This window comes from Ptychodera flava, chromosome 6 (assembly GCF_041260155.1).
Source record: "Ptychodera flava strain L36383 chromosome 6, AS_Pfla_20210202, whole genome shotgun sequence".
Lineage (NCBI taxonomy): Eukaryota > Metazoa > Hemichordata > Enteropneusta > Ptychoderidae > Ptychodera > Ptychodera flava.
In genome coordinates this window covers 28,376,099-28,402,755 of record NC_091933.1, presented here as the reverse complement: position 1 = coordinate 28,402,755, position 26,657 = coordinate 28,376,099, and the positions used below count along the sequence as shown (strand labels likewise).

Genomic DNA, 26,657 nt, shown 5'->3' with positions numbered 1-26,657 from the left:
AAATTACAGAGTGAAGCAATAACAGTGGCAAATCTAAATTTTTTAAGAAACCAGAAACTTTCCCTGATAATTTTTTCCACACTAAATGCCTAGCCAAAGTATAGAATAAACATTTTTTTTCACAATTGTATCCACTTGGCTTTTAAAACAAGAACAGAGTCACTCATCAGGGACCAGGGAAAATTGCAATGTGGAAGCACTTGTTGCATTCCATAATAAATTTAAAGAAAGATTCTGAGAATGAATTCTTAATTCTTTCTGACCTCAATAAAAGTTTAACCAAAGCCATTCACTTTCTTGAATTTGTTGCCCATTGTAAGATAAATTCAAATTCAATTTGTGAGTCTGAACTTTTTATAGTAAATATCTGCATATCTGCATTAACACATAATGGTTTGAATAGACTTCAGAATATATTGAGAAAGTTTGCTGGCAAACACTGAGAGGTGTTGCTCATTCGAAATTGGTCTTGTGATGGAGACTGGGACATTTCAAATTGTTCAAAATCATGTACAGGGATGTGGTACCAGCCTACAATATCAGTAACTTTGCATTAACTTTAACAATCATGTTGTGTATAAAAGAGTCACAGGTCTTATGTTTGGCTAAATGTCAACATGTCAGGTCTTCTGCTTTGTATGAGGTGAAATGCAAGCCAAGAGAATGACCTCCTGACCTCCATCTTTTTATCAAAAACCTAGGTAGTCATAACACTGTAATACATCATGTGATATGGGCACAGTTTAAGGTAGTGTGCGGCTCGAACTTGAAAAACAAAACAATTTGCTCAAACTTCCCTCAGAAAAATATAAACCATTCCCTTTTAAAATAAAGAATAAAATTCTGGGGTCATTGTGCACAAACAGCTTCTTAAGACACAGATTATCCAATATTTACTGACAACTGAAATTCAAAACTGCCACCATCCCTTAGTTAAATCTTTGGGGAAAAATAAAATGTTCAATTTTCACAAAAAATAGCAAGTGAAAACTTAGTTACTCCTTGAGCTTAAAAATGAGCCCCATTACTGGTTGAACAAAACTCTATTGTAAAAGCTTGAATCTGAAGGTCTGTCTCCGAGGTGCATTCTACCTTAACTGGGACAAATTAAAACCTTTCTACATTCCTGTTTTTATGATTAATCCTTCAAGATCCCCTATTATAATTCACAAGATGACATCCACAATTCAGAATTTACAAAATAATGATCTGTACTGCAGATCAAAATCATTGTGTAAAATGTAATGTCCGTGTACTTTAAAATACACCAGTTCTAAGGGACCGTCTCAGATTGTCGCAGAAGTTCAAAAAGCGAAATTTATTCGTTTAGGGGGGGAGGGGGTTTGACCTCCATTCAATTAGTGAACTTCACTTTCGCACTTTTATTTTGTGATCACAAGTTTTCGTGTTTTATTTTAAATTAAAGAAAAAAATGCACACTCGTGCCAACAACTTTGTAACTGTTTCCATCTCGTTCATTCCCCAAACACAATTTACCGATAGTAACATTGTATCCTAAACCTTTCATTCATCAAATTATTCAAAGACAAAAAGTATCATTTTTTAAAATGGGCTATCTATAGCGTCTGCTCTAACCACTAGATTTCTTTATTCTCAATTGTATGCACCGGGGTTATGCACCTGGTCATAGTCGTTTTAATATGATTGAACTTGCCTGGCCCCCATGTCGAAGTTTCTTGCCGGAGTGAATCCAGCTATATGTCTACCTGGTGAGGAAAAACCACCATGTAAACAGACTGATATAACTGAAGCCCAAATTCTCTGTAAGGAATCAAAGCAACTGTCTGCGACAACGCAATCAAACAGTCAATGCATACTGGAACGGCCAGAACTGGACCGGGTTTCCTATATAACGAGTGAGGGATATCCTTATATGGGTAAATCGCCTGAACCGTATGACGATTACTCGGATGTTACTGCATTTGCAAGTGCATTATGGCATTGCAGACCAAGCCTCGGTTTGTTTAATGTTGTAATGTGGCAAGGGGAATATGTCTTTAGTAGCTATAGCAAAATGCAACATTGTACTCTCAGGCAGACATAAACATTTCACACTTTGAAGTTTCGTTTAGGGGGAGGGGGGAGGGGGTTTTGATCTAAACGAAGAAATTTCGTTTCTTGAACTTCTGCGACAATCTGAGACGGTCCAGTTCTAAGTACATGATAATTTAGAAGGCATCTTAAAAATCACTCTTCTTTCCTTATGCTCCGTAAACTTTTGTCAATATTGAAGAAAAACTGACAAACAAAATGAATCTGTAAGAAATCACAAACTTTTGACCAAAAATGTCCTGTCAGATACCTGAACAGAAGAAAGCTAGCGAGGTAGTGATCAGCGAGCTTCAGAAATACAAATCCACTGCAGCATACAACAGCACAGACAAACACGGTCAGGTTGGCTTGCACTGGATACATTCTATGAATTCTGACTGCACTGACCACTGCAAAGACAATGTGAATGCCAAGGGCAATTTCAAATCCTCGATGGTATAGTGTGTGGGGTAAGTAGCTCAAAATGGACATTAACATGGTGAGGAATGTCATAGGTCCATTCCATCCTTGCATGAGATATCCGCTCCACACTGGTACCCATGCAAAGAACGGGAGAGTAAACCATTGGTCCAATATGGCCCATTGATGTAGCTGAGTCGATATCCTTGCATATTGGACTCCACCGTACATAATTGCCTGCCAGCAGAAAATATAATACATATATCGACCTCTTTCATTGATTTGTTTTTCTTTTATAATGTGATAGATCCATGTAAGTCCAACGATGCAGTATCCAACATTAACTATGGTATTCCCTGGCATTTTGAGCCATGAAGGAAAACGCACAAAGCCCCAGTCTGGATTGGCTTCTTCAGCATAGTGCTCGTATCCAACTTCCGTATGTGCGGAGTCAAAGAGGCCCTTGAAGACGAGAACTGTGAGAACGATGACGGGAATCAGTACATGAAGCAGAGATTGTATCACCAGGTTCATCATTGCTTGATTGCCTTCACTATTTGTTTCTGAAGATACCACTGGGGAACAGAGTGAGATGTCCACCAATTTGCAAATTCTGGATGAGAAACAGAACAAACTCTGAAACTGAAAGAGACAAAAACATATATGAACAATTACTAATCACTAGACCAGTTGAAAAACGCTATCAAAATCATTTATCTTGAAACTCATAGGCACATTTGCAATAAAGTTATTTAGTCTGGTTTTATTTCAGCTTTTTGAAAGAGGATCTATTTCTCTCTAAATATCACTTCACAGATTTACACTTTGACGTGGTCTTCAATTAGTGCTTTGAATCAAGTGAAAATGATTTCTAAAACTCACAAAATATTGAGCAGTGGCATTGGAAAATAGTCTATCATTTCAATATTATTTCAACTTTTCAAACTTAGCTTTGATTCATATACCTTTTTAGAATTAATAACTTGTCACATTGACGAGCTCAGAAAACACAAATTGAAGACAGGAAGTTACAACCAGTGCATTTTGTGGTTCATGCACTTTCAAGATGCAGTTTATAAGTTTTCGTGTGCATTTAACAGAGAGAGGTCAACTTAATGAGTTCTGATACAGCACAGAGATGTGTTTTGAGGTATTCAACAAACATTATTTTTGTGGATCACGCACAGCTTGATGCTAAAACAGTCTAAATGTCAAAATGTCACCTGCAGATGATTCCACTAGACACATAGCGAACATCTGTGGTACAGAGGAAGTAACTGCTATTTATAAGTACAATTTCCTGTGTTTCAAGGTGCTCACTGTGAATATAGACTGTGAAATTCATATGAGATACGGTTGCAAATTTTTTAGAGCGATGGTTATCTTCAACGTAATCAGGAAGTGTTACTTGTTCCTAATTTTTTAATTTTGTAAAGGGAAGTTTTGATCGGTAATTTTCGTTCATTTGCCATTGTTATTGTACACATTTCACCAAGCGATGTACATAAAACATCCACCATGGGTTTGGCTCTAATATTCTAACAATTTCTGAAAGCCTCTTCAAATAGATCTAACAAATATTTATTTTCATAAAATATTACAATATCGTCAATCAATCCCATTGATACACAATGAAATGAAACAGTGATCATTAATGTTTCACTAATTTTGATTTTCAGTTCTTTTTTAGTACAAAACAGTGACGACACTAAACGATCAAACGTTTTTAATTGTAATTTGACAAATTATCAATAAATTATAATAAGGCGTGAACTTTATATTATAGTTCATACCATTATGTATATTATTTTGATTCAGTTGCTTTGCAAATTATGCCAAAACCCTTAACAAGCAGCACACAGTATGCAGTACAGACGTGAGGTGAGATATTCTGCACAGGCGACCTTTATGCTATTTGCTGGCCAAACTACTAGAATTCGCAGCGACCAAGAAGCCATAGAATCGCAAAGCATGTTCCGAAATGCTGTCAAATTCACCAAACTACATCCCCCTTAGCTCTGCGTGGCAGGGCTGTGTGTTACCGGCGTTACGGCCTCCCACAACAAGCCGGTAACACACAGCCCTGCCACGCAGAGCTACATCCCCCTCTGATTTGTTCATCACAGAGCTGACAGGGTCAGTGGACGCGAAGCTGTCATAGTATGGCTGCAGTTCCATCGTTGACAACTTTCCCCGGCGATTTTGGTGGTGGGGAATAGCAAGTGATCGTGGGAAAGGTGTGCACCACCCCCCGCTCTGACACCAGATGATCCCCACGCACCACATGCACATCGTCGCGTTGTTGGTTGGGAACTAGCCCTGCGTACGATGCTGTGTGTTCCGCTACAGCTAATAGCCCCGCTCACCACGGGTGAGCGGGGCTATCAGCTGTAGCGGAACACACAGCATCGTACGCAGGGCTAGTTGGGAACATACATTTAGTATATGGTGCAAGGAGTTATATGATATGGTTTCGGGATTTTTCAGCAACTGAACTGTTGCAATGCTGCATATGGGAGTAGTATTGTGTTCGAGTAAATCATATACATCCGATATGATTCCTACCTGCGACAGTGTTTTACACTGTTATCACCAATAGAACAACAAACGAGATATTAGGCCGCGCGAGACGCGGTTTTTCCAAAGCAGAGCAGCCGAGCATGGATAATCAATTCAATATATGAAGCCGTCATGTTTGCCATGATTGGACAACTGTCTGTAGTAGTTCACGCCTACTTCCTAATTTACATAATTCCCTATTCACAGACATAAACAGATCTTATACAGCTGGATTATCGAGTCGAAAATTATTGATTACTTCAAAAGAAAAGGCTCAACACAAGCAGTCGAGAACCTTGCAATACGAACCAAGTTTGACCTGTACGCAAGACCGAAGAGACTTCGGGTCTACAGCTGCATGACAACCCACGGCTACCCTGGAGAGCCGCCATGTTTATGTTAATTTATCATCCGGGTATTTTGATAATTATTCTGTGAAATTGACTTTTGTTAGGAACTAAGAAGTATTGGTATTATGGTTTGGTAACAATTGTAATCTCCAGGTTCATAATTCACATTTTCCCCAGCATTTTTGGTCTTATTGGCAAAACTTATTTATTCAAGGTTCTTTTTAAGGCAGCCCCGCCTTCATGAAAAATTCTAGCCTCGTACAGTTAGTGTTATTACAGAGGTTCGCCATTTGTATTGAATACGATAAAACGTTTGTGACAAGCTTTTAAAAATATAAATCTACCATTATAGCTTAAACACAATGGATAATTTTCGAAAAAAATGAGTAAACTTTACCTTCAAAGAATGTGGAGATTCTAGTACATGCAACTGAGGTTGAGGGATGTTGACAGCATCCGGGCTCTTTTTACGGCACCCCCAGCATTGTGGGTAGGAAGCAAGATGGCGGCACCCATATTGAAGTGGAAGCGTGTGACCAATACGACCGGTCCCTGCCCGCGACCTAGGCACGGACATCGTGCCGTTGCCATCAAAGACCTTATGGTTGTCTTTGGCGGGGGTAATGAAGGCATTGTAGATGAATTACACGTCTATAACACAGGTAATCTATGGTTTGTTGTTACGCTTGGTGCGATTCAAGATGGCGGCCTCTATTGTTGTTATTTTTGAAGCGTTTGGCGCCCAGCGCATAAACAGTGAAGTGTTCTTTTATTCTTTCAAAAAGAATTGGAAAAATTAAAAATATATCACTCCTTTTTCTCTCTACAAATTTGAGTGTAAAATCACGGCTAGAATTTGAAAAACTCGTAATTTTGTGATTTCCAATATGGCGGCGCCCAGTCTATGGCATGAAAAGATGCCGATGTTGTTTAAAGGTCTGTCGCGGAAAGCTCCCAATCATTTTGAAATTGATTTTTGTGATTTCTTTCTAAACCAGTGCTAGGGCTGGGTCAAAGAAAATTGTCTGTTGCACTCGTTCGTCAGTAGATTTGAAGATATTCCTTGCCGACGGAATGCGTCAAGACGCGCGTATATATTCAATATGGCGCCGGTTGTTTATATGGTTATTGAAGCGGTGGGTGTGTGTATAATTCGCATCAAAATGACAGGCGCGCTTTTGCAGTGTCTAGGCTTAGCTTCCGAGACGCAGTTGTGTGGCTTCCCCCAATGATGAGAAGACGTGCATTTTTTGCGCATAAAATTTTAATTTTACCTTGTTAATTGTGTTAAAATGTTTCAAATTTTTCAACATTTTTTATATAGTGTCTAAGGGTAAAGCATGATCGCCCTTACGTTGTCATAATTCAAAAAAATTCTTTTCAAGTGATTTAGAATAATAAGATTCATAATTCGAATTTCATATCTTTTCTTGTCAATCTTACAGTCCATCATTTATTTAGTACTATAAAAGGATTTTCTCCTTCGGTAACTTATGAAGATAGATCTCAACATTTCGATAAATATTATCTTTATTCTGTGAAAAGATATCAAACTTTACTTACAACCGTGTGAACCGTTAAAGAAAGTCTTGCAGGTAACTTTAACCATAGTTGTAAGGTTTTTTAACTTTTGTTGTTATAGCAACCAATCAGTGGTTTGTACCAGCAGTTAGGGGAGATATACCCCCTGGATGTGCAGCATACGGATTTGTATGCGATGGAACCAGACTGCTTGTGTTTGGGGGTATGGTTGAATATGGCAAATATTCCAATGAATTATATGAATTGCAAGCAAGTAGGTGGGAATGGAAGAGGCTTAAACCCAAGGCACCCAAGAATGGTCCTCTTCCATGTCCGCGACTTGGCCACAGTTTCACCTTGATTGGTCAGAAAGGATATCTTTTCGGTGGACTGGCTAATGATAGCGAGGATCCAAAGAACAACATACCTAGGTATGACTGTCCCTTTTACCTTGTAAATAATAATATTCATCCAGTAATTTACTGTTTTATTATTGCAAATTCAAAGTAATGGCATTTTCAATAAGTATTCAGTTTTTATGAAATACAGTATGTGAATATGACAGGAAAGCATTGTTTTAAATAAGGTAAATTATATTGGAAAGGTTTGTAAAGTTCTTAAAGACAGAATGTTACGTAATGTGCAGAAAATGCTGACTCGGCCTTTTCAAACATTGTGATAAGTATGATTGTGTTTTTTTGTGAATGTTGCACATTTTGAAGGGTGTGTTTTTTTTGTTGAGCAATTCTTTGTCATTAACTTTTATTGAATATGAATGTTCATTCCATATTGAAATAGTAAAACAAACAGTATTTAAGCCCAAAATGGTATTTCATTTTACCTGAAAACGTGTGCTGAAGTCAAGATGAGGAAAAGTTTTTTTTTTTTGGTTTAAATCAGTTACATACTATTTATTTATTTATTGCATGTATATTTTTTGACTATTTGCTACAGGTACCTAAATGATTTGTACGTATTGGAACTCAAACAAGGTTCAGGTGTTGTTGGTTGGGAGATTCCAGCAATCAATGGTGATCCACCGCCCCCTAGGGAATCACACACAGCATGTGCTTACTACGACCAGCATGGCAGATCATCCAGATTGATAGTCTATGGTGGTATGAGTGGCTGTAGGCTGGGTGACCTATGGCAATTACATGTAGACAGCTTAACGTGGCAGAAACCAATGGTACATGGTATACCGCCATTACCACGTAGCTTGCACTCAGCAACTCTGATTGGACACAGGTTTGTTAAAAGATTATACCATAGTAAAGAAATAGCCCAGCTGTGATATTGACAACCATAGTGACATTTCTTATGCTCAAATGAAAATTTTCAGACAAAGAGTTGAAATGCAGTGTCTAAGAAGTTTGTAGCATATTGGTTGTCAGAATATTATTGACATTGATGAATCATTTCAAAACAGCCTATCAGCTTCAAGTACAAAACAGTCTCAGTTACAGACTCCTTAAATTGTTGTGAATAATTACAATCTGTCATTAGCCCAGAACTTTTAGAAATAACTAACAGCCAGGATGAGAGTAAATTTAATCATCATTTGCACATAGAAATGACAGAAATATTAAATGATCAATTGCATCATTTGATTTTCATGGCAATGGTCTATGCAAAGCACACTATGATTTCTGAATAACTTTCCCCAAGAACTGATTAAATCAAACAAAAATATAAAAGTGTGTGAAAAATATGAATGAATGAAAATGAAAAAAGTGTACATTTTATGTGGTTTTTCAACTTTCAATAACATTTTGGCTGAAGGCAGACTGCATGGCTTTAGAATCATCAAGATAGTATGGTTAACATACTTTCACTGAATGCCATAAATACTCACAAATGGATTCAATAAACTTATGCTTTCTTGTCATGTAGAATGTTTGTCTTTGGTGGATGGGTTCCACTGGTAATGGACGACCAGAAAGTAGCTACTCATGAAAAAGAATGGAAATGCACCAACACATTATCTTCATTAAATTTAGGTAAGATATCTCATTATTGGTAAATATGGTTATGAAGCATGGTACTGTCAGCGTACATATTTCTTCTCTGATAAGTGTTGACAAAGTTCTGTCACTTGGGAATAATGACAAAGCGATAGATACATCTACAGGACAGTATAAGAAGTTTTTACGTCTCTTCACACAAGATCTGAATTGGAGATCTAACACTTTATTGTGGCACATTTGTTTGAAGCTAACTGTTTTACTTCAAAGCTGAAGAAAATAGCTGCCATTTGAATTTTTCCTGAAGAGAAATTTGGGACAAAACAAACTTTGTTATTTGCAGAGTTTTCTGTCACAGAGTTAAGAAAGATGCACAGCAACCCACAAAGTTGGCAATCGATCAAGAGAACAACTGTTAACTAACTAATAAACAAATGAATAAATTTTGAGACCAAACATTGATAAAGTTCAGTATACATTATCAGTTAGTTTTCCTTGGAAAGTTTGAATTGCAGGGAGCTCCAATTAGCATCAATGAAAACTAAACAATGTGTTATGTTTCCCGAACTGTAAAGTCATCAGCAGTGTTGACCAAGATAAACATCTTACCAACACAGTAATTCACCAACTATTACACCAAAAAGTTCTACTTTATATTTCCATCAACAGAAACAATGACTTGGGAGCCGTTAGCAATGGAAGTGTTTGAGGATGCTGTGCCCAGAGCAAGAGCCGGACATTGTTCCGTAGCAATAAATACAAGACTCTATGTGTGGAGTGGGAGAGATGGATACAGGAAAGCATGGAATAACCAGGTATTGCATCAACTTTGAAATTTTGTTTAAGATTCAATTGTCAGAATTTGACTCTGATATTAGATATTTTTGTCATGGCTACTGTTTGGAATCTTTATCATTGATGGAGTGAATACTAAATATTTATTGTTATGTACAGATGCATTAATTTAGATATTAATAAGGATGCCTTGATGAGCAGTAATAAGTGCACTTACTATATATATATGATGTCAGTATTGTGCAGCATAGTAGCTTGCAAGAGGATGTAGCCAATCAGATTAAATTACTTTCTTGTCTTTACATATCTTATGTCATCTCCTTGAACAGGTATGTTGCAAGGATCTTTGGTTTCTGGAGACGGAGAAGCCGCCTGCACCAACTCGTGTACAACTAGTGAGAGCCAGTACTAATACCCTGGAAGTTTGCTGGGGAGCTGTTGCAACAGGTGAGTATAACACCTTTCCATTTCACCAAACATATGCTACCATCCGTCTTATTGAAATCCATCAAAGACACATTTTTACCAGAAAATGGAGACAGAATAAATGACTGGACTCATAATTATTTTATAACTTTGCTGTACCTCATTTACAGGTAGTACTTCAGACAGTAAAATATATTTTTGAAACATATTGGAAGTTACCATCACGATGTGACAGCTTTTTCCCCATGAAGCCCTACATTGCAATAGGCTAGACTTGAAAGCAAAGAGGAAAAAGGAATTGCCAAGGGTGTTTGCATTTACTGACATATCTGCATAATATGTGTATTTGATTAGTCCTTTGGCCAGTAATGTAAAATGTTCAACTAAAACTTTTCACAAAAGAAATATTTTGAATGTGAATGGAATTGTGTTGCCTACTGAAACTCCACTGACTGTCTGGATGTTTGTTTTAATTGCATTTCAGCTGATGCATACTTACTGCAGCTGCAGAAATATGACATGCCTCCTACACCAACCACCCCAACAGTTCCAGGAGGGTTTGTGAGTCCGCTACGCACTACACAACCACAGGCAACTCCTGCTAAGCCAGCTACAACTAGTAAGTCTTTCTTGTGTTGAATTTATAAAATACAATTACGAGTCAGTAATCCAAAAGTGTGGGAGAGAGCAATAAATAAGTTAAAAGGTGCTGCTTGAAGATTTATTATACATTGAAGGAACAAAGATTCTTGCAATTACAGAAGTTATCAGCATGCATAGGCCCAATTATGGTGATTTCTTACTGCAAGATTCTGCACAAAAATTTTAGAAATTTTCACTGACCCAGTGCATAAATCTTGCATTGAAATTGAACCATTAAGAACTGAAAAGGTCACAGAACAAGATGAGACAATTAAATTTGTTTTTCTCCTGCCTAGCAACACAAGTTAAAATGCCGGTTGGCACGGCAACCACAGCAACCCTATCAATGGTTGGAGCTACAAATGCAAAAGGAGGTAAGCTATACAAGCAATGGGCTTCCTTATCATTCACAACCCAGTTTTCTTTTGTATAATTTGCAGAACATTCTTGACTCTGTATTCATTATTTTTGATGAAGACGTCTGTGGATATTAATTGTCGTTGATTAAAATTTCTCCATGCACAATTAGTGTGAAACGTAAACCTTTTGAGGCAGCATTATAACATACCTGTTAGCAAAGACAAATGAGATTAAATCTTTAAAGGAGCAGTGTAACATGACTCCCATTGTTAGAGATAAATGATATAGCTTGTATCAGTTCATCCCCCTTATTATGTGGATTTATGTTGAAAGAATTCAGTGAGGAAATCAACAATTTTCATAATAGTCATGTAAGTTGTGTTATCTCCAATGCTCTTACATATAGTATTCATTCATTAAACCAAGACTGTTTCTTGCTTTTCCAGGAAAACCACAGTCGCCAATAATTGTTGGTGCTGGTGGTCAGTTGAAATTTGGTCCGGGCACTATAATCAAAACAGGACCTCATGTAAGTGGAAATGCACACACCTTGAAGCCAAGTGTTCGCTTAACTGATGTGTTGTCCTTGCAGATACCAAAAGCATCTTGTTCCAAAAAGTAAAACTTACCTATGTAAAATTAAAGTGTTAAGAGAGCATTTTTAGATTGACACCCATACATGTACCAACACATTTATTCATTTGTTACAGTATGTGAATATGTCAGGCAGCAGCAATGTCAAGTTTCACTGATTTTGATGACATGTTCTTTACAGGGCATTACAACTGCCAATCAACCCGCTATGAGCGGTATTGCAGCATTAGCAGCTGCAGCTGCAGCAACACAGAAAATCCCGGCTCCAACAACAGGAATAACCACATACCGCACCTCCGGGACGACAGTGCCCACCATAGTGAAGGCAGTCGGTGGGGCAGTGACAACAGTCTCTAGCATCCTCTCATCTGTGGGCGGCATGAAATTCACGACCCCTGTAACCGTGGTGAACGCCCCAGCCAGCGCCATGCTGAAAACAGTGGCAGCGGCAGCCACGACAAAGCCAATTATTACAGTGCAGAAGACAGGAGGGATGACAGCTTCTCAGGCACAGATAGTGTCCAGGCTAGTTGCTGGTACAACAAAGACTGTAACTCTTGTAAAGACAACACTGCCCACATCAGCAGTAAGTGCATCAATAAATACATAATTATGCCTTGTGTTTTCTGTAACACAGAGTATTCTTATACAATCCTCAGATGTGAAGTATAGGTGAAATCGCCGTAAAATTATTCCTCTGCAAAGCAAGATTTTGAAGTACTTCCTTCTCAGAATAAAAATATATTATATTTTTGAATATATTTTTGAATAATCAATCATGTTGCCGTAATGTTAGTGTACACTTCTGATGAGAGTGATATAGCTTGACCTACACCAAATTCCAAAGCATTGATCATTACATACTTTGCCCACTCAAGGAATTTCTCATATTTTGCTTAACTGCTTTCTACTGTATCTCTTTTCATGTGCAGATGCCAAAAATGACGGTTTTACAGACCCGGCCAATTTCAAGCTTAGCGTCAGGATCCAAATCTCCAACGCCAGGGTTTCAAATCGGCAAAACACATGTGCCCCAGGCCACAATAGTCAAGCTCGTGTCTGCCACCACCACGGGAGGAAAGCCGGCCACGATTATCACAACCACGCAAGCAGGGGGAAGCAAGCCACAGAACACCACAATCCTGGGACTGAGCAGCATCGCACAGCAAGGCAAGACAGGATCAACCATTGTCAAGACCATTCCTATCTCATCGGCTGCCATCACCAAACCGGGTACAATACTGACGTCAAGTGCAGGGAAGGGACCAACCATTGTCACAGTCACCACCAGGGTGCTGACACAGGGAACTCCTGCAAAGATTATTTCAACCAGCTCTACAATGCCAAAACAGGCCGTGATCATCACAACCCAAGGGTCCTCCACAGGAGCGGCCACAGGAGCTCCAGCATCGACTTTAGCAGGGACTGTTGTTGCTACATCTCCCATAACAATAATCAAAACTATAACCACGCCAGTTCAGGCTGGTACAGGACAATCAACAGGGTCAGTTACATCAACACTGCCAAATAAACCCATTGTGACTGTTGTCAGTGGAAATAGCTCCACGAGTTCCTTTGCGGGAGCTGCAAAAGCAGCCGGCATTACTGCTATTCCTGTACAAATGACAGTTGCTGGTACGCCAGGCACTGCAAGAACTGTGACAGTCGCTGCCCCCGTTGCCGCTGCTGGCACTTCAGTACTAGGGACTTCACTTCTCAATCGCACTACAGTTGCTGTGACTCCTTCGTCGTCGAACACCATCAATGTTGCAAGGCCCGTCACAACAATCATGGTGACAACTGGTACACCGTCGGGAATAATAACACTGACACCTTCCAGCGCGGCTACAACCACCACATCCACACCTCTCTTGCTGGGATCTCCCATGGCCACCACAGCTCTGGCCAACACAAGGACTGCAAGCTCACAGCAAGTTCAGGGGATTTCCATTTTACAGAAACAGCAACCCAAAACCACTGTTGTGGTGAGAAATGTATCAGCACCACAGGCAAGCACATCATCAAACACAGCAGCCGGAAACTCAGGAGAAACACCAATGGACACAACTCCAGCTGCAGAGGCCAGTGCTTCCGCGCAAAGGCCAGCATCCAGTCCAGGAAGTCAGCAGCCACCGGCAGACCAGGCAGCTAATGAAGCCAATGAGCAGCCAAGAGAACCTCCACAAGATGAACCAGATGGTCCTGGCAATCCCAATCCTCCTGAAAATCCAGGCAACCCGGGCAACCCTCACAACCCTGGTAATCCACATAATCCCGGAAACCCACACAACCCAGGGAATCCAGGAAACCCTCATAATCCAGGAAATCCAGGAAACCCACACAATCCAGGTAATCCTGGCAACCCACACAATCCAGGTAATCCACATAATCCAGGCAACCCAGGCAATCCTCATAATCCTGGAAATCCAGGCAACCCACACAACCCAGGTAATCCAGGCAATCCAGAAAACCCTCATAATCCCGGAAATCCAGGTAACCCACACAATCCTGAAAATCCAGGCAACCCACACAATCCCGGAAACCCAGGTAATCCTCACAACCCTGGAAATCCAGGCAACCCACACAATCCCGGAAACCCAGGTAATCCTCACAACCCCGGAAATCCAGGCAACCCACACAATCCCGGAAACCCAGGTAATCCTCACAACCCCGGAAATCCTCATAACCCCGGAAATCCAGGCAACCCACACAATCCTGGAAACCCAGGTAATCCTCACAACCCCGGAAATCCAGGCAACCCACACAATCCTGGAAATCCAGGTAATCCTCACAACCCAGGAAATCCAGGCAACCCTCACAATCCCAGAAATCCAGGTAATCCTCATAACCCAGAAAATCCTGGAAATCCAGGCAACCCACACAATCCTGGAAATCCAGGTAATCCTCACAACCCAGAAAATCCTGGAAACCCTCACAACCCTGTAAATCCAGGCAACCCACACAATCCTGGAAATCCTGAAAACCCTCATAACCCAGAAAATCCTGGAAATCCAGGCAACCCTCACAACCCGGAAAATCCTGGAAACCCTCACAATCCCGGAAATCCAGGCAACCCTCATAATCCAGAAAATCCTGGAAATCCAGACAACCCTCACAACCCGGAAAATCCTGGAAACCCTCATAACACTGAAACTCCTGGAAATCCTGGCAGTCCACACAACCCAGAAAATCCTGGTAATCCTGAAAATCTAGGTGACCAACTTAATCCGGAAACCGGCAATCCACCGAATCAAGGCAATCAAGAAAATCCTGATAATCCTGACAACCCAGGAAACCCTGAAAACCCAGAATCAACAACGTCAACAGAAGGTACAAGCCAAACAAGCACTTCAACCACTTCAACAACGACTAGTAGTGCTACTCCCACCTCAACGGCAGAAACAACGAGTACAGAAAGTATCTCAACACATGCAGCAACCACTACTACATCTGTAACTTCAGGTAAGTTGCACACTCTATAAGCATTGTTTTACACATGCAATAAAGAATCAAATTGTTGTCCAGGCAGATAGTTTTGTCAGACAGCAGATTATAATGAAACACATTCATAATTCTTTGTTTTTTGAGCATTGAAACATCCACCATGTCTACGTCATGTGTACCGTGTCACATCGGTTTGCATCTAAAGAAGCCCTTTTTTGTCCTAGCAAACAATAGAATTACACTAAATCAATATGTGATGATGTAAGGGTGACAAGTACCAAATATTGTTCCATTTCACCACAATGGTTTTGCCCAGATCCTTTATTATCAGTAGTGATTGTGGACCTGCTAACAAGGAATGAGGGATGACCAGTGATCAGAATGCAATATTGCACCCAGCATGGTATTAGTTCCCTGGAAAAACCTCACTGTTTTCTGTCTTAATTGACTTCAGACGCAGATGCACAGTCCATTGCAATGACCATTGCATCACTAGCTACAGGATCAACATCTGTAGCACCGTCGGTGTCAGGAAACAGGGCTAGTCAACCAACGAGCAATGGAATCTCCACGACGCAGATCAAGAAAGAACCTGTTGATGACAAATCGGTGAGCATGAACTATCCTACTCAAGTTACGGGACTTGATTCTAGTAGTGTTGAAATGTATATGCAAATAGCACTTGTAGAAGTTGATAAATGGGTGTGAGATCTGAAAGATCATGAAAAAAATTAACAATAAATGCTTTCATTTTACGCAAAAAAAGGTAAATTCAAAAAAAATCATAAAGATTTACCGTGAAGAGGTGGCAGTTTCATCCTTATTTTCTGACAACTCCATCCCAAGTACAGCACAGTTACCCTGATGAAAAAGAGAGACCACTTACACGTTCTTTACTATATATCAAAGGTTGAACAAGGCCTGTAACATTAAGATGAGGAGTACATATATAGTTATAATGATGATTCGCTGTATACTTTGCTACAATGATAAACCTTGCTGCAAATGTTGCCATGGATGTGTTTCTTAATACTATTTATCATCTTTTCCAAAACAAATTCCTGAACTGCAGAGGCTAGTATTTCATATCATCAGTCAAGAGTGTGTGTGAGGGTATCTTACATTTTATACCGGCATAGCTGTTTGTATGGTTGGGATAGGATGAGAAATCTAAATTGAATTTCATCTGTACGACAGCTAACCCCTCCCAACTGATGCTTTTTTAATTTCAATGTGGTTGTTTGATCTGACACAGGACACAATCACAGCTACAAAGATTACAGTGAAACGAGAGGCTAACCAGTGGTACGATGTTGGCATCATCAAAAGCGTGTCAACCGTGGTATCACACTATCACTTGCCATCAGAGGCTGGACAGAGAAATGATGATGTAAGTACAGAGCTGTAAACATGAATGTGATCTCAAAGGTGTTGGTTTCAGTATCAAAATGAGATTGACCATACATACTGTGATGGGGAATAGGTTTTACTTGTTTGTCTTGTCAGACTTGCCATTGAGGCACAGCCTGTACAAATGGATACAGACACTAACAATGAGTACAAACAAATGTGTACACTGCCACACCATAGTTATGATGGCCATTTTTGTCATTTCATCAATTAGTGCAATTATTAGCCCTCCTTCTTTGCAAAGTTTAGTGGCATTTTATTTCTGTTTTCTGCCAAAGACGTGTCTGGTAAAATGTTACAAAATCAAGTTCTGCCTTTCACACCTCTGGAAATGTGACTTAAGTCATGTTCTAGTGAACGGAAAGAGCAACTTCTACAATTAAAAATATACACATAAATATTGAGACCACTGAGAAACTTTCAAGAGAACTTCTCAAAGGAAACAGGACTTATGATTAGGAGGTAGCAAGAAATGCAAGTTCCAGTGGGAATAAATGAATTTTGACCATGCAGTTAGGAAGTGTATGGCCCCACAGGAATGTTACAATTTGTATGCACCAGGTGTAATGATTGCATCTCCATTCTCACCACCAGGACATTGATGTCGTCAGTGTACCGGATCACAGTGTTCTCAAAAGGCAAGAGTTACTCCCAGGAACAGCTTACAAGTTCCGAGTAGCTGGCATCAATGCATGTGGCCGTGGACAGTTCAGTGAAATATCCGCTTTCAAAACATGTCTGCCGGGATTCCCTGGTGCACCTTCAGCAATCCGCATTAGTAAGGTGAGGGCAGCAGAGAGTGATATTACCCTTTCATACTTGGACCTTTGAGGGCAGCAGTCACTTATATTACCCTTTCATACTTGGACCTGGGAGGGCAGCAGACCGTAATATTACCCTTTCATACTTGGACCTAGCTTTTCCCATCTTAGACTGTATAAGTGTGTCAACAGACATGTAATGGACTGTAGTGCTAGACATCAAATTTCTCTTGTGTAAGATTATGATTTGCTGCTGTGATTGATACTGTTACAAATGATTTGCAGAGAACTTAAGTTCAAGCTAAGTAAAATGTAATTTCCTTTGAAGAAATTGTTTGCACTTTTTTGTCCGAGTACTTTCTTGCAATTCTCCCAGTCAGTTCACAGTTACATTCTTTTGATGCTTATGAAAAAACTAAAAAAGTTAAAAAAAAATCCTTTTGATATCAATTTAGCCCAGGCAAAGTTATTTTCCCAGCCTTTCATGGTTTCTGAATTCCTCATTTTGCTTGCAGAGTACAGAAGGAGCTCACCTCTCTTGGGAGCCGCCGGCAAACACAGCGGGAAAGATACTGGAGTATTCAGTTTACTTGGCAGTGAGGAACGCAGCAGCTGCAGGCGGTGACCAGAAACCGCTGACACCGGCACAGCTAGCATTTGTAAGGGTATACTGTGGACCCAGTCCATCGTGTACAGTAAGTACAGCCAGCCTGGCGACGGCACACATCGACTACACCAGCAAACCTGCCATTATCTTCAGGATAGCTGCCAGAAATGACAAAGGGTAAGTTTAATCATTATATTGGGTTTTGGTATGACTGGGCCCCTATACCATCGCAGTCAAATTGCGTTCTCCTTTGAACAGAATCCATTTTATACTGTGTTTACATCACTTTTGTTGAAGTTTTTAAGTTGCAAATAATATTGAATGCAAGACCCAAATTTACAAGGTAATAAGACTTGCATGCAAATGATTACAAAGCTGTAACGGGGACCAGGGCAGTGTGACTATCTGCAGCAGTCACTGATTTGATTGCAGTGAAGGTAAATGATTCAGATTTGTACGTGATAAAGCCAGTGTTTGCACATCTCTTGGCAATTAGGCTTTCCTGTCAAAAGTGTTTGTGCCAATAGAAAATATCAGCTGTGATGTTGATCAACAGGAAGACAACTTGAAGGGGAAAATCTTAGCGTCGGTACTTCACACTCAATAAGATCTAAATTAAATTCCTGTTGCAGATAGTCATAACAGTTCCATAAAAACTGCTGTAAATTGTTTCAATTAAACATGAATGTCATCTTTATCCCAAATCTACTTCATTTTCCATTTGATACATTTGTAGAACATTCGGTCTAATAGCACTATGAAGCGATTCTTTGAATTCCAATGTCACAAAGTCAATGCTATGTTGTCAGGGTTCGAAATACCCGGTGGTCATGCGTCAAAAGACCACCAATTATCTAATTTGGACCACCAGATTCTATTTTTGGTGGTCAATCTTGACCACCAAGGTTTTGGAGCAGTGTTTCATCTAGGCTGCGCGATTCCCCCTCTTTAAATTGGTGTGCTGCGCGCCGCCAAGTGTACGTAGAAGGGGCGACCCATCGCGCACTGCACTGAGCTGGCTGGAATGGCATATCCAAATATCATGCTGGGTGTCACACTTCGATGCTTTTGACCCATTATCGGCACCTGTTGATACTTAGGCAACAGGCATTGTATAGTGTAGCAAGAACATTTACATGAAAGGAACTAATTTTAGTTCGATTTTGATACTTTTTGTACTTTCCATAGCTGATTTTGCATATGAAAGCATGTCAGCCCATTGAGAGTTACGTTCACAAAAGTTCATTGCCCTTGTCTCATTATCTCTGCACGATCGAGAACAGGAGACAAAGTGAAGTTTTTGTGCATAGTATGAATGTCCGTAACACTATGAAAATAATTATGGTAGCAAAAATTGACTCGGAAATTTGACCCTACTGTTACAGAAACGTTTTCAGTTCAGTGAATGTCATTGGCACTGTGACGTGACGGGATTGCATGCTTGCATGCAATGAGAGTAACAAGCAAGCTGTAGTGTCAATGGGCCCGGTTTTTGAATTCAGTGAACAAACATTGACTTATTTTTCGGGCAAGTAAACCCTAAAGTTAACTGTTGATGACAACCAACATTTCTGTTTGTTATTTTCCCACTGTAAAATGACTGACAAAAAGCGAATCTGACATCGAGAAACTCCACCATCAAAACACGGCAGATAGAGACCTCCTACGTTGTTCGTTTTAACTTTACTGAGTCTGCGCACAAGACAACAAGACCAGCTAGGTCACTAGAAAAATACAGCTAACAGGTTTGTATAGGGCAATCTTGATCCAAACTCTGCTGTGGTTAGGGATGATATAAGCACAGTAAAAACGTGACAAACAAATATATATTATTTTTTCAGAAGATAGGAAAGCATTCCTTTATAACTACTAAAGATTTTTTCTTGCTTTGTGTAAGTACACACAGTTCAGTTAAAAATGAAAAAAATCCCTTGAAGGTTCATGTACAGTGGACATGGCTAGCTGTTAACAAACATACAGAATATTGTAGCATACAAATTACGCTACGTTTTCAAGGAATATTAATGCTTACGAATATTAATGAGCCATCCGCCACTCTTCTAAGCTCTACATACATTCACAAAAGAGATACTCAAATTTGTTGACTTTTGAAAACATCTTATATAGGATGGTGTTTGCAGCCAGCAGCTTGGATTGTGTAAGCAAGTGATTTATGGTTTGTAGTATGTGTATCACAAGTGACATCATTGCAACATTAAAAGTTACCTGTAAAGCTGTGGTTATATGTTTTAGTTAAATCCCCCAAAATTTTAAATCCCCCTCAAAAATTCCTGCAGAGGGGGACCAGTCCCCCCTGGTGTAGCATCCTAGATGTTGGAGGTCACAATTATAGTGCACTGCAGAGCTGTAAATCTTACATGCCTCTCACAGTTTATTGCTAGGAGTATCCAGAAACAATATATTATCCTCAGAGATAGATAGTTAAGCAGTTATCTAGTACACGTCTTGTCTGTTCAATCACAGTCCCTCCACTGTGGTTCAATGTCAGTCCTTCAACCCCACTCCATTACTCAACTGAGTGTTCCTTTAAATAGACAATGTCTCTCTTTGTTTTACTGTTTACTGCTATGATTATTGTGATAAAATCTGCAAACGTTGAATAACATCTCCTAGCAAATTTCGTCTATAGTCATTAAAGTGACACATATAAAACTTCATAATAGTCCAAAAAAATGCAATAATTGTCATGTTATACAAGCAGTAATTGTCATTTCTTTATTACACAGTAATTCTGTCAAAACTTAAAATCTGTAACTCAAGTCCTTTGCATATAACCAGTCAGTCAGTCACTCATGCAGTAGTCAAGTTGATCTGTAAATGACTGAAAATTTTCCAGTGGATTTACTGGGCATCCACATATATGTAAACCAACTTAACATGTGTAGCAGCATGGTGAAATGGTTCCAAAACAGCATATACAGCCCACTATTCACCCCCATGGACCCCAACCTCCACAAGAATTACACTCTGATATCACTAATTTTTTGGACCACCAAATTTTGCAATTGACCACCAAAATTTGAATCTGGTGGTCAAACTTGACCACCAAACAAAAAAATTAATTTCGAACCCTGGTTGTGTTGTGTTGTGTTCCACACAGCTATTAGAGCGGTAAGCCTTGGTTCTGACATCACTTACAGTTTCTGCCATCCATGTTGTTTATTTTCAGCTATGGTCCAGCAACTCAAGTCAGGTGGCTTCAAGATGCCAGTAAAGACAGTGCTGCAGCTGGCAAGCAGGCAGCGAAAAGACCAAGCTCTGCTGAAACGTAAGTTGAACTTACATCTTGCGAAGGAGACATTGAAGTGATCATTGCCTACCACTCACACCTGAAATTTTACACTCAAGAATCCAGGACAAGAAACGAGTCAGTTTTGGGTCAATTTTGAAAAATTCTATGAAATGCCACCTTGAATAGGGCCCCATCTGTGTACCTAACCAGGAATATGAAGGTGTTCATTGATTTTATGAAAATTGAGCTTTACTAAAATCAAAACAAATGCATGTGGCAAGCTCTTTGCAAGATTTACAAAACAGCTTTTAATCACGCAAGTTTAAACTTGAAACTCTGCAGTGTTTGCATTGGAAAGGAAAAAGAAGACAGGTGAAACCATCCTCAATCAGATTCTTTTCATAAAAATTGTAAAGGGGGAGCCTATTAGTCTATGTTATGTCATATTTGAGCCAAGTATAAACACCTGCCTATTGAAGAAAACAGCACAATATTTTTGCAAAAAAATGTGAGCAAGTTCATAATAATTGAAGGACGTTTTAATTATTCATCTGAAAAATTTTACAATACGCAATTGATTGAGTTGGATTGTGGCACATGCACAGTAACATCAGAAATGTTTAAGTTGCAGTTTGTTCTCCGAGCAAATGCATGACTTGGTGGTTGGTCATAGTTTTGATTTAATTCTAACGGGCTGTGAACTCTGACCCATGTTGATAAGAGATCACAAGTGATGGTGGATTCTGCTTCAGTGATTGGTCAGATTCCTCCAAGTGTCTGTGCCTGTCTCTTTTTATACAGCAGCTTTCAATCAGAAAATGTCATTTATTGTATTCTTTCAGGTCTACCAGCGCAAAGAAGCCGAAGACAGAGCCAAGTGACTCCAATTAACTTGATCATGTGACTATCATGAGATGATCACATGATTGGCTCCAACACCAACCATTATATATATATCATAATTTATTCTTCAAGTTACCGAGAATGATTGTAAAGGGGACACACACACACACACACACACACACACACACACACACACACACAGACACACAGACACACACACACACTAACAAGCCAATCTAATTGACATTGTGTCTCACATTGCCACTCAAGTATTTTTAAAGCAATGAAGATTGTGGAATGTACAAAGATAAAATGAAAGTTATTATTAGATCTTAAGGCGTTCAAAGTTTTTTGTGTAGTTTTAAAATCTTATGACAGTGTTCTGTCAAGTTTATTTTCAGTGTTCTGGCAAAATCCAGTAGTAGTTTTATAGAAAAAACACTAAATTCCAAAAAAAGAGAGAGAGAGAGTGAAGCTCAGCATATATCATCACTGTTATTAATAGCTATCGCAACAAAGACCCATCTTGTAAAAATTTTGATTTGTTACATTGAAAATCTTGTCTTCAGAATGTATTTGACAAAGCTTAAAATGAACTTTTGTTTGAAAACGTTAAAAGAGATTTTGTCGAGAGAAATCTGTTATAATGGTATTTGTGACAATGAAGTGACCGTAGAAAATGAAGTTCAAAAAAGTTTTCAAAATGTCCGTGCTACTGCATTTGAAATGGGCCTTTGGAATTTGTACATTCATGAATTCTTCCCAGTCTGCAGATATGACATCTCCCCTTTAGGGAAGACATGTATTTAATTAAATTTCCTTTTTTTTCGTAGCTTGCTGCGAGTTTATATTGGGGAGGGGGCACTCTTTCTTTGTAGAGAGAAACAAATTTCAAACACTGGGCTGTATATATATTATATGACTGTTTTTGTAGTGACAAATTGTTCCATGGTGATATTTTTTATGTACTCCTTGTCTTTCTGGTTTTATTCATCTGTACTCTTGTATGTAAATTCCAGTCTTGAGTCTTTTTTTTCAAATTCAGTGAAAACATTCAGTCTTCTTGTAACACCACTTTCAATGTCCTCGTATAGAAACACGTTTTGTTCGGTTGATTTGTTTAAAGGTGGAAAGATAATACCGTAGTAGAATTGACAATCTTTTTTTTTTCTCTCATTGCTACATCAAACTTGCTCCTACATATAACCATGGTATTTTGTTATTGTTTAATTCACAGCAATGTTTTTTTTCGACTGTCAATATTATCCTGATGCTTGTTAGTCAGCTAGTTAGGAGATGTGTTGGAATTATTTGGAAAGTCCTTTCGAATTTTAATCGTGCCGATTGTGTTCCATGAAGTTGTAGATGTTAGAGTAATATTAGAATTTCAGATTAAGAAAAACCATGCTGCCAGAAATTATGTAAATATGAATCTTGTTGTTTCTGTCATGTTAATGGTTTCGGGATTGAGATGATGGAAGTGCGGTGTCATTGTAATTTCCATTGCTGCATCAACAGCCCAGTTGGATATTCTGTGGAAAGAGCAGTATGTGATATGAGAATTAGGAATCCATTGTTCTGTCAAAGGGAATTAATGTGCAAGGTTGTTGCAATAATTACTTGCCATGGACCGGTATCAGCCTACCTAAAATTGCTGGAAATGATATCAGCCTCGCTAGGTTGCTGAAAATGTTTCACATACCCAGGCTGCATACAATGATTACAGCCTCCCTGGTCTTCATTTCTCCCCTTCACAACAAGCATAGGTTATCAATCCAACCATTGCCCACAAAACGCTTGCAAAAAGTGTTTTTAACATTTGTTTGCTCTTTCAAGATGGATACTTGTCATACCCTACCGCAGACTGCTCATGTATGAAAGAAATGGTTATTAACTGTCTCAGAAATGAAAAAAAAAATATTTTATTTGTATTTAAAGTTAATGCCTCTGTCTTTAAGTGCACCTATAAAGTAGGACGTAGAATGGCATCACTGTAGAAAAGTAGCCAAAAAAGCAGAACGTCATTTCAAATTTCATTGTTGCCAGTATATGTTAATGGTGAGAATACATTGTAAAAATGAAATAACCAACAATGATATTATCCTTTAATTCTCTATCAGTTTTTTTCATTTTAATCCACATGAACCTGCACTTGGTTTATTAGAACTCAATTTGTCTGTTTATATTCTGAAATCTTGAATTGAGTCCATTGACACTCGCCTCAATCTTTTTCCTTTCTTTATTCTTGCTAGCTAGAGTCTGTAGAATTATACTTCTTAGCCAGGATCTGTCTAGAATTCATATCTAAGCTACTTTACGGATTTTAAGTATTTGCTATACCATTATTGTAATGTACTTGCCTGGAGAGGCGTTGTTTTTTGGCAGAGCAGAAATTATGGATTGGAAGTCATGTTTTCTTATTTTAATAGAAGAAATGTATTCTTTCAGACTTTGAAATGGACATGATAATGAATGGAAGAGTGTACTAAATAGATGATTTAAATGATATGGGACAAGTTCACTTTTATTTCAGTGTGTCCATTTTCATGGCAACGAAACATTATTTGTGCATTTTCTGAATTCTAAACACTCTCTGTGTAGTGTTTATATTTGAGTAGTGGGTAACTCAGTTAGAGCACTGTAATGTATTTGTTTTGTGTACTTTGAATATTAAATACCCCTTTTTATGAATCCCGTCTCCCGTATGGCTTATCTACTTATCACCTAGAGTAGTCTTTTGGATTCCGTAACTTATTGTTTGAGACACTGTCCTTTGGAAAAGGTATGAGTGTACGATACTAAAGTAACTTGTAAGCTTCAAAGTTTAAGGTGGCCAGAAAGCCTACGGGGGTCAGTTAAAAGCTTTCAAAAAAACAACATTTTTTGCATGATAGTTATATAAAAAGATGATTTATAAAAAAAAATCTGAAGGCAATACATGGCAAAATATTAAAAATTGAGCAACAACATTTTATGAAAGTTACGGTTGTCTGTATTGCTAGGAGTTTTTATGCGCCCTCCAGCAGAACAGATCGGACATGACTGTTGTTTTTCTCAGTGAGGAACATGTAACTTACATAGACGTTCTCTTCCCAACGCGCGCCAAACTTTCATAGCATGGTCGACTTCGAGTCACTATGTCATTCTGCGAAGACATATGCTCAGTGAGACGGCTTCTTTAAGCACACGCTCTTGTTTCTGACTTTTCAAAACAATATCAATCAAATTGTGAAGCAAGCTGAACCAGGGAAGAATGTTTCGAGCTGCCTTATTAAGCACGGGAATCGTATCCTAAGGTGTTCTAGAGAATCAGGAAAGACCCAGTTGATAAGAATGCGGAAGTTTTGGACGATTTCAGCAGTGCCGAAAACACCTTAAACAGCGATTTTCAACTTGTTTAGTGTATTTTTCATGTTCTTTAGAATTCAATTTTCTGGCTAACCAAACAAAATACATAATAGATATTTTCCCATGCATTTCAGAGGTTATTTGGTATTTGGGGCAGTTGGCATGCAACACATCTTCAAAGTTTGATAATGTTTTTGATAAAAATCCGTATTTTTTCATATAGATATTATCATTTCTGGAGTATCGACACACAAATTTTGCGGTACACAGTCTTGGTGGCATGCATACTATGGTAATTTCAATGAAAAGCCAGATAAAAAAGGCGAAAAAAAAATTTAAATTCGAAAAGTATGAAAAAAAGTATATTTCATACGTCTCAAATTTCATAATTTTCATAATTATACAGTTATGAAACTTTATGCACTTTTAATATAACAAAGCTACACTGAAAGTTTGAAGTTTGTATAATATTTTTAGCTATATGTCATTTGGGATCAAAAATAGGCTTTTCAGCCACCTTAAATTGAAGTTGAAGAAGAATGTGGAGTTGATGGCCAAACTCAAAATGGTTCAATCTGTGCTGTCTCTGTGGTGATCAGATACAGGTCAAAGGTCAGATGGCAACTCTGGCCTCGTCCAATCGTGATTATCACACAGTCCCTTTACAGAAAACTGAAGGTGGATCACAGAAAAGGGGATCGTACAACAAATGGTTGAGACTGGCACTGGATCAAAGCTTTAGAATCCCTCAATATTTGAAAGGTTTGCAATACATTCAGAATTGTAGTTAACTCGTGCAGAGATCCCGCATTTGTGTTCACATTTACTGGAAAAAAATTCTTACCTGCACAAATGGTCTTTGACTGGTATGTCAGAGTAATTTCACAAAATTCTTCATTATCACAGATTTCGCCCAAAACTTTGAACTTCTAAAAATCAGCAGTAGGTTTATTAGTTGATGGTTCCCTTATGGGAATTAATTAAGCCACAGGATTCAGTAACACAGTGGTAAGAGCATAGACATAATAACTCTCTCCCTGACTTCAAATTTTACCACAATAAAATTGGATTTCTGACAGTAGCTAGTACCGTACCAAACCTAAAATTATGCAGAAATCAAAGGACAGTCTCACGCCTTGAAAAGTTCAATGTCAAGAGGCGATTGCTTGGAAACTAAGATATAAATAAGCTTTGTACTGATGGTCTTGCTGTGGATTTTAATAACAAACACATGTTCATACCAATGTTCTTTCATCACAATTGGGCATCATTTGGTGTCTCTTCCATGACTTTTTTGGAACCAGAGTG

The 26,657-nt window shown here is 38.8% G+C and overlaps 2 protein-coding genes across 3 annotated transcripts; one reads left to right on the top strand and one right to left on the bottom strand.

The window, feature by feature from the left end:
- Positions 1–2,082: 2,082 nt before the first annotated feature.
- On the bottom strand, positions 2,083–5,421 carry LOC139135410 (transmembrane protein 187-like). Of its 2 annotated transcripts, none has more exons than XM_070702788.1 (2): positions 5,341–5,421; positions 2,083–3,114 (listed from the first exon to the last, which is right to left on the bottom strand). In XM_070702788.1, exon 2 carries the CDS (start codon positions 3,007–3,009, stop codon positions 2,209–2,211), a length of 801 nt encoding a protein of 266 aa, XP_070558889.1. In that variant the 5' UTR covers positions 3,010–3,114; positions 5,341–5,421; the 3' UTR covers positions 2,083–2,208. The 2 variants fall into 2 exon arrangements, with proteins under 2 accessions (XP_070558889.1, XP_070558888.1); XM_070702787.1 differs by lacking the exon at positions 5,341–5,421 and adding an exon at positions 5,038–5,170.
- A 425-nt stretch (positions 5,422–5,846) lies between these two features.
- LOC139135409 (host cell factor 1-like) lies at positions 5,847–24,692 on the top strand. Its single transcript, XM_070702786.1, has 17 exons — positions 5,847–6,043; positions 7,024–7,333; positions 7,857–8,150; positions 8,796–8,902; positions 9,536–9,681; positions 9,991–10,108; positions 10,572–10,706; positions 11,026–11,103; positions 11,536–11,618; positions 11,865–12,269; positions 12,616–15,145; positions 15,582–15,736; positions 16,383–16,517; positions 17,132–17,320; positions 17,814–18,082; positions 21,096–21,194; positions 22,001–24,692. The coding sequence occupies exons 1-17, from the start codon at positions 5,884–5,886 to the stop codon at positions 22,047–22,049; spliced, it is 5,262 nt and encodes a 1,753-aa protein (XP_070558887.1). The 5' UTR covers positions 5,847–5,883; the 3' UTR covers positions 22,050–24,692.
- Positions 24,693–26,657: the final 1,965 nt, after the last annotated feature.

Bases quoted from the DNA above. Each gene is read 5' to 3' on its own strand.
- LOC139135410 (XM_070702788.1), bottom strand. From the start codon at position 3,009: ATGATGAACCTGGTGATACAATCTCTGCTTCATGTACTGATTCCCGTC.
- LOC139135409 (XM_070702786.1), top strand. From the start codon at position 5,884: ATGGCGGCACCCATATTGAAGTGGAAGCGTGTGACCAATACGACCGGT. The intron at 7,334-7,856 runs GTATGACTGTCC...TATTTGCTACAG, and splicing joins CCAAAGAACAACATACCTAG to GTACCTAAATGATTTGTACG. The intron at 17,321-17,813 runs GTGAGGGCAGCA...TTTTGCTTGCAG, and splicing joins CAGCAATCCGCATTAGTAAG to AGTACAGAAGGAGCTCACCT.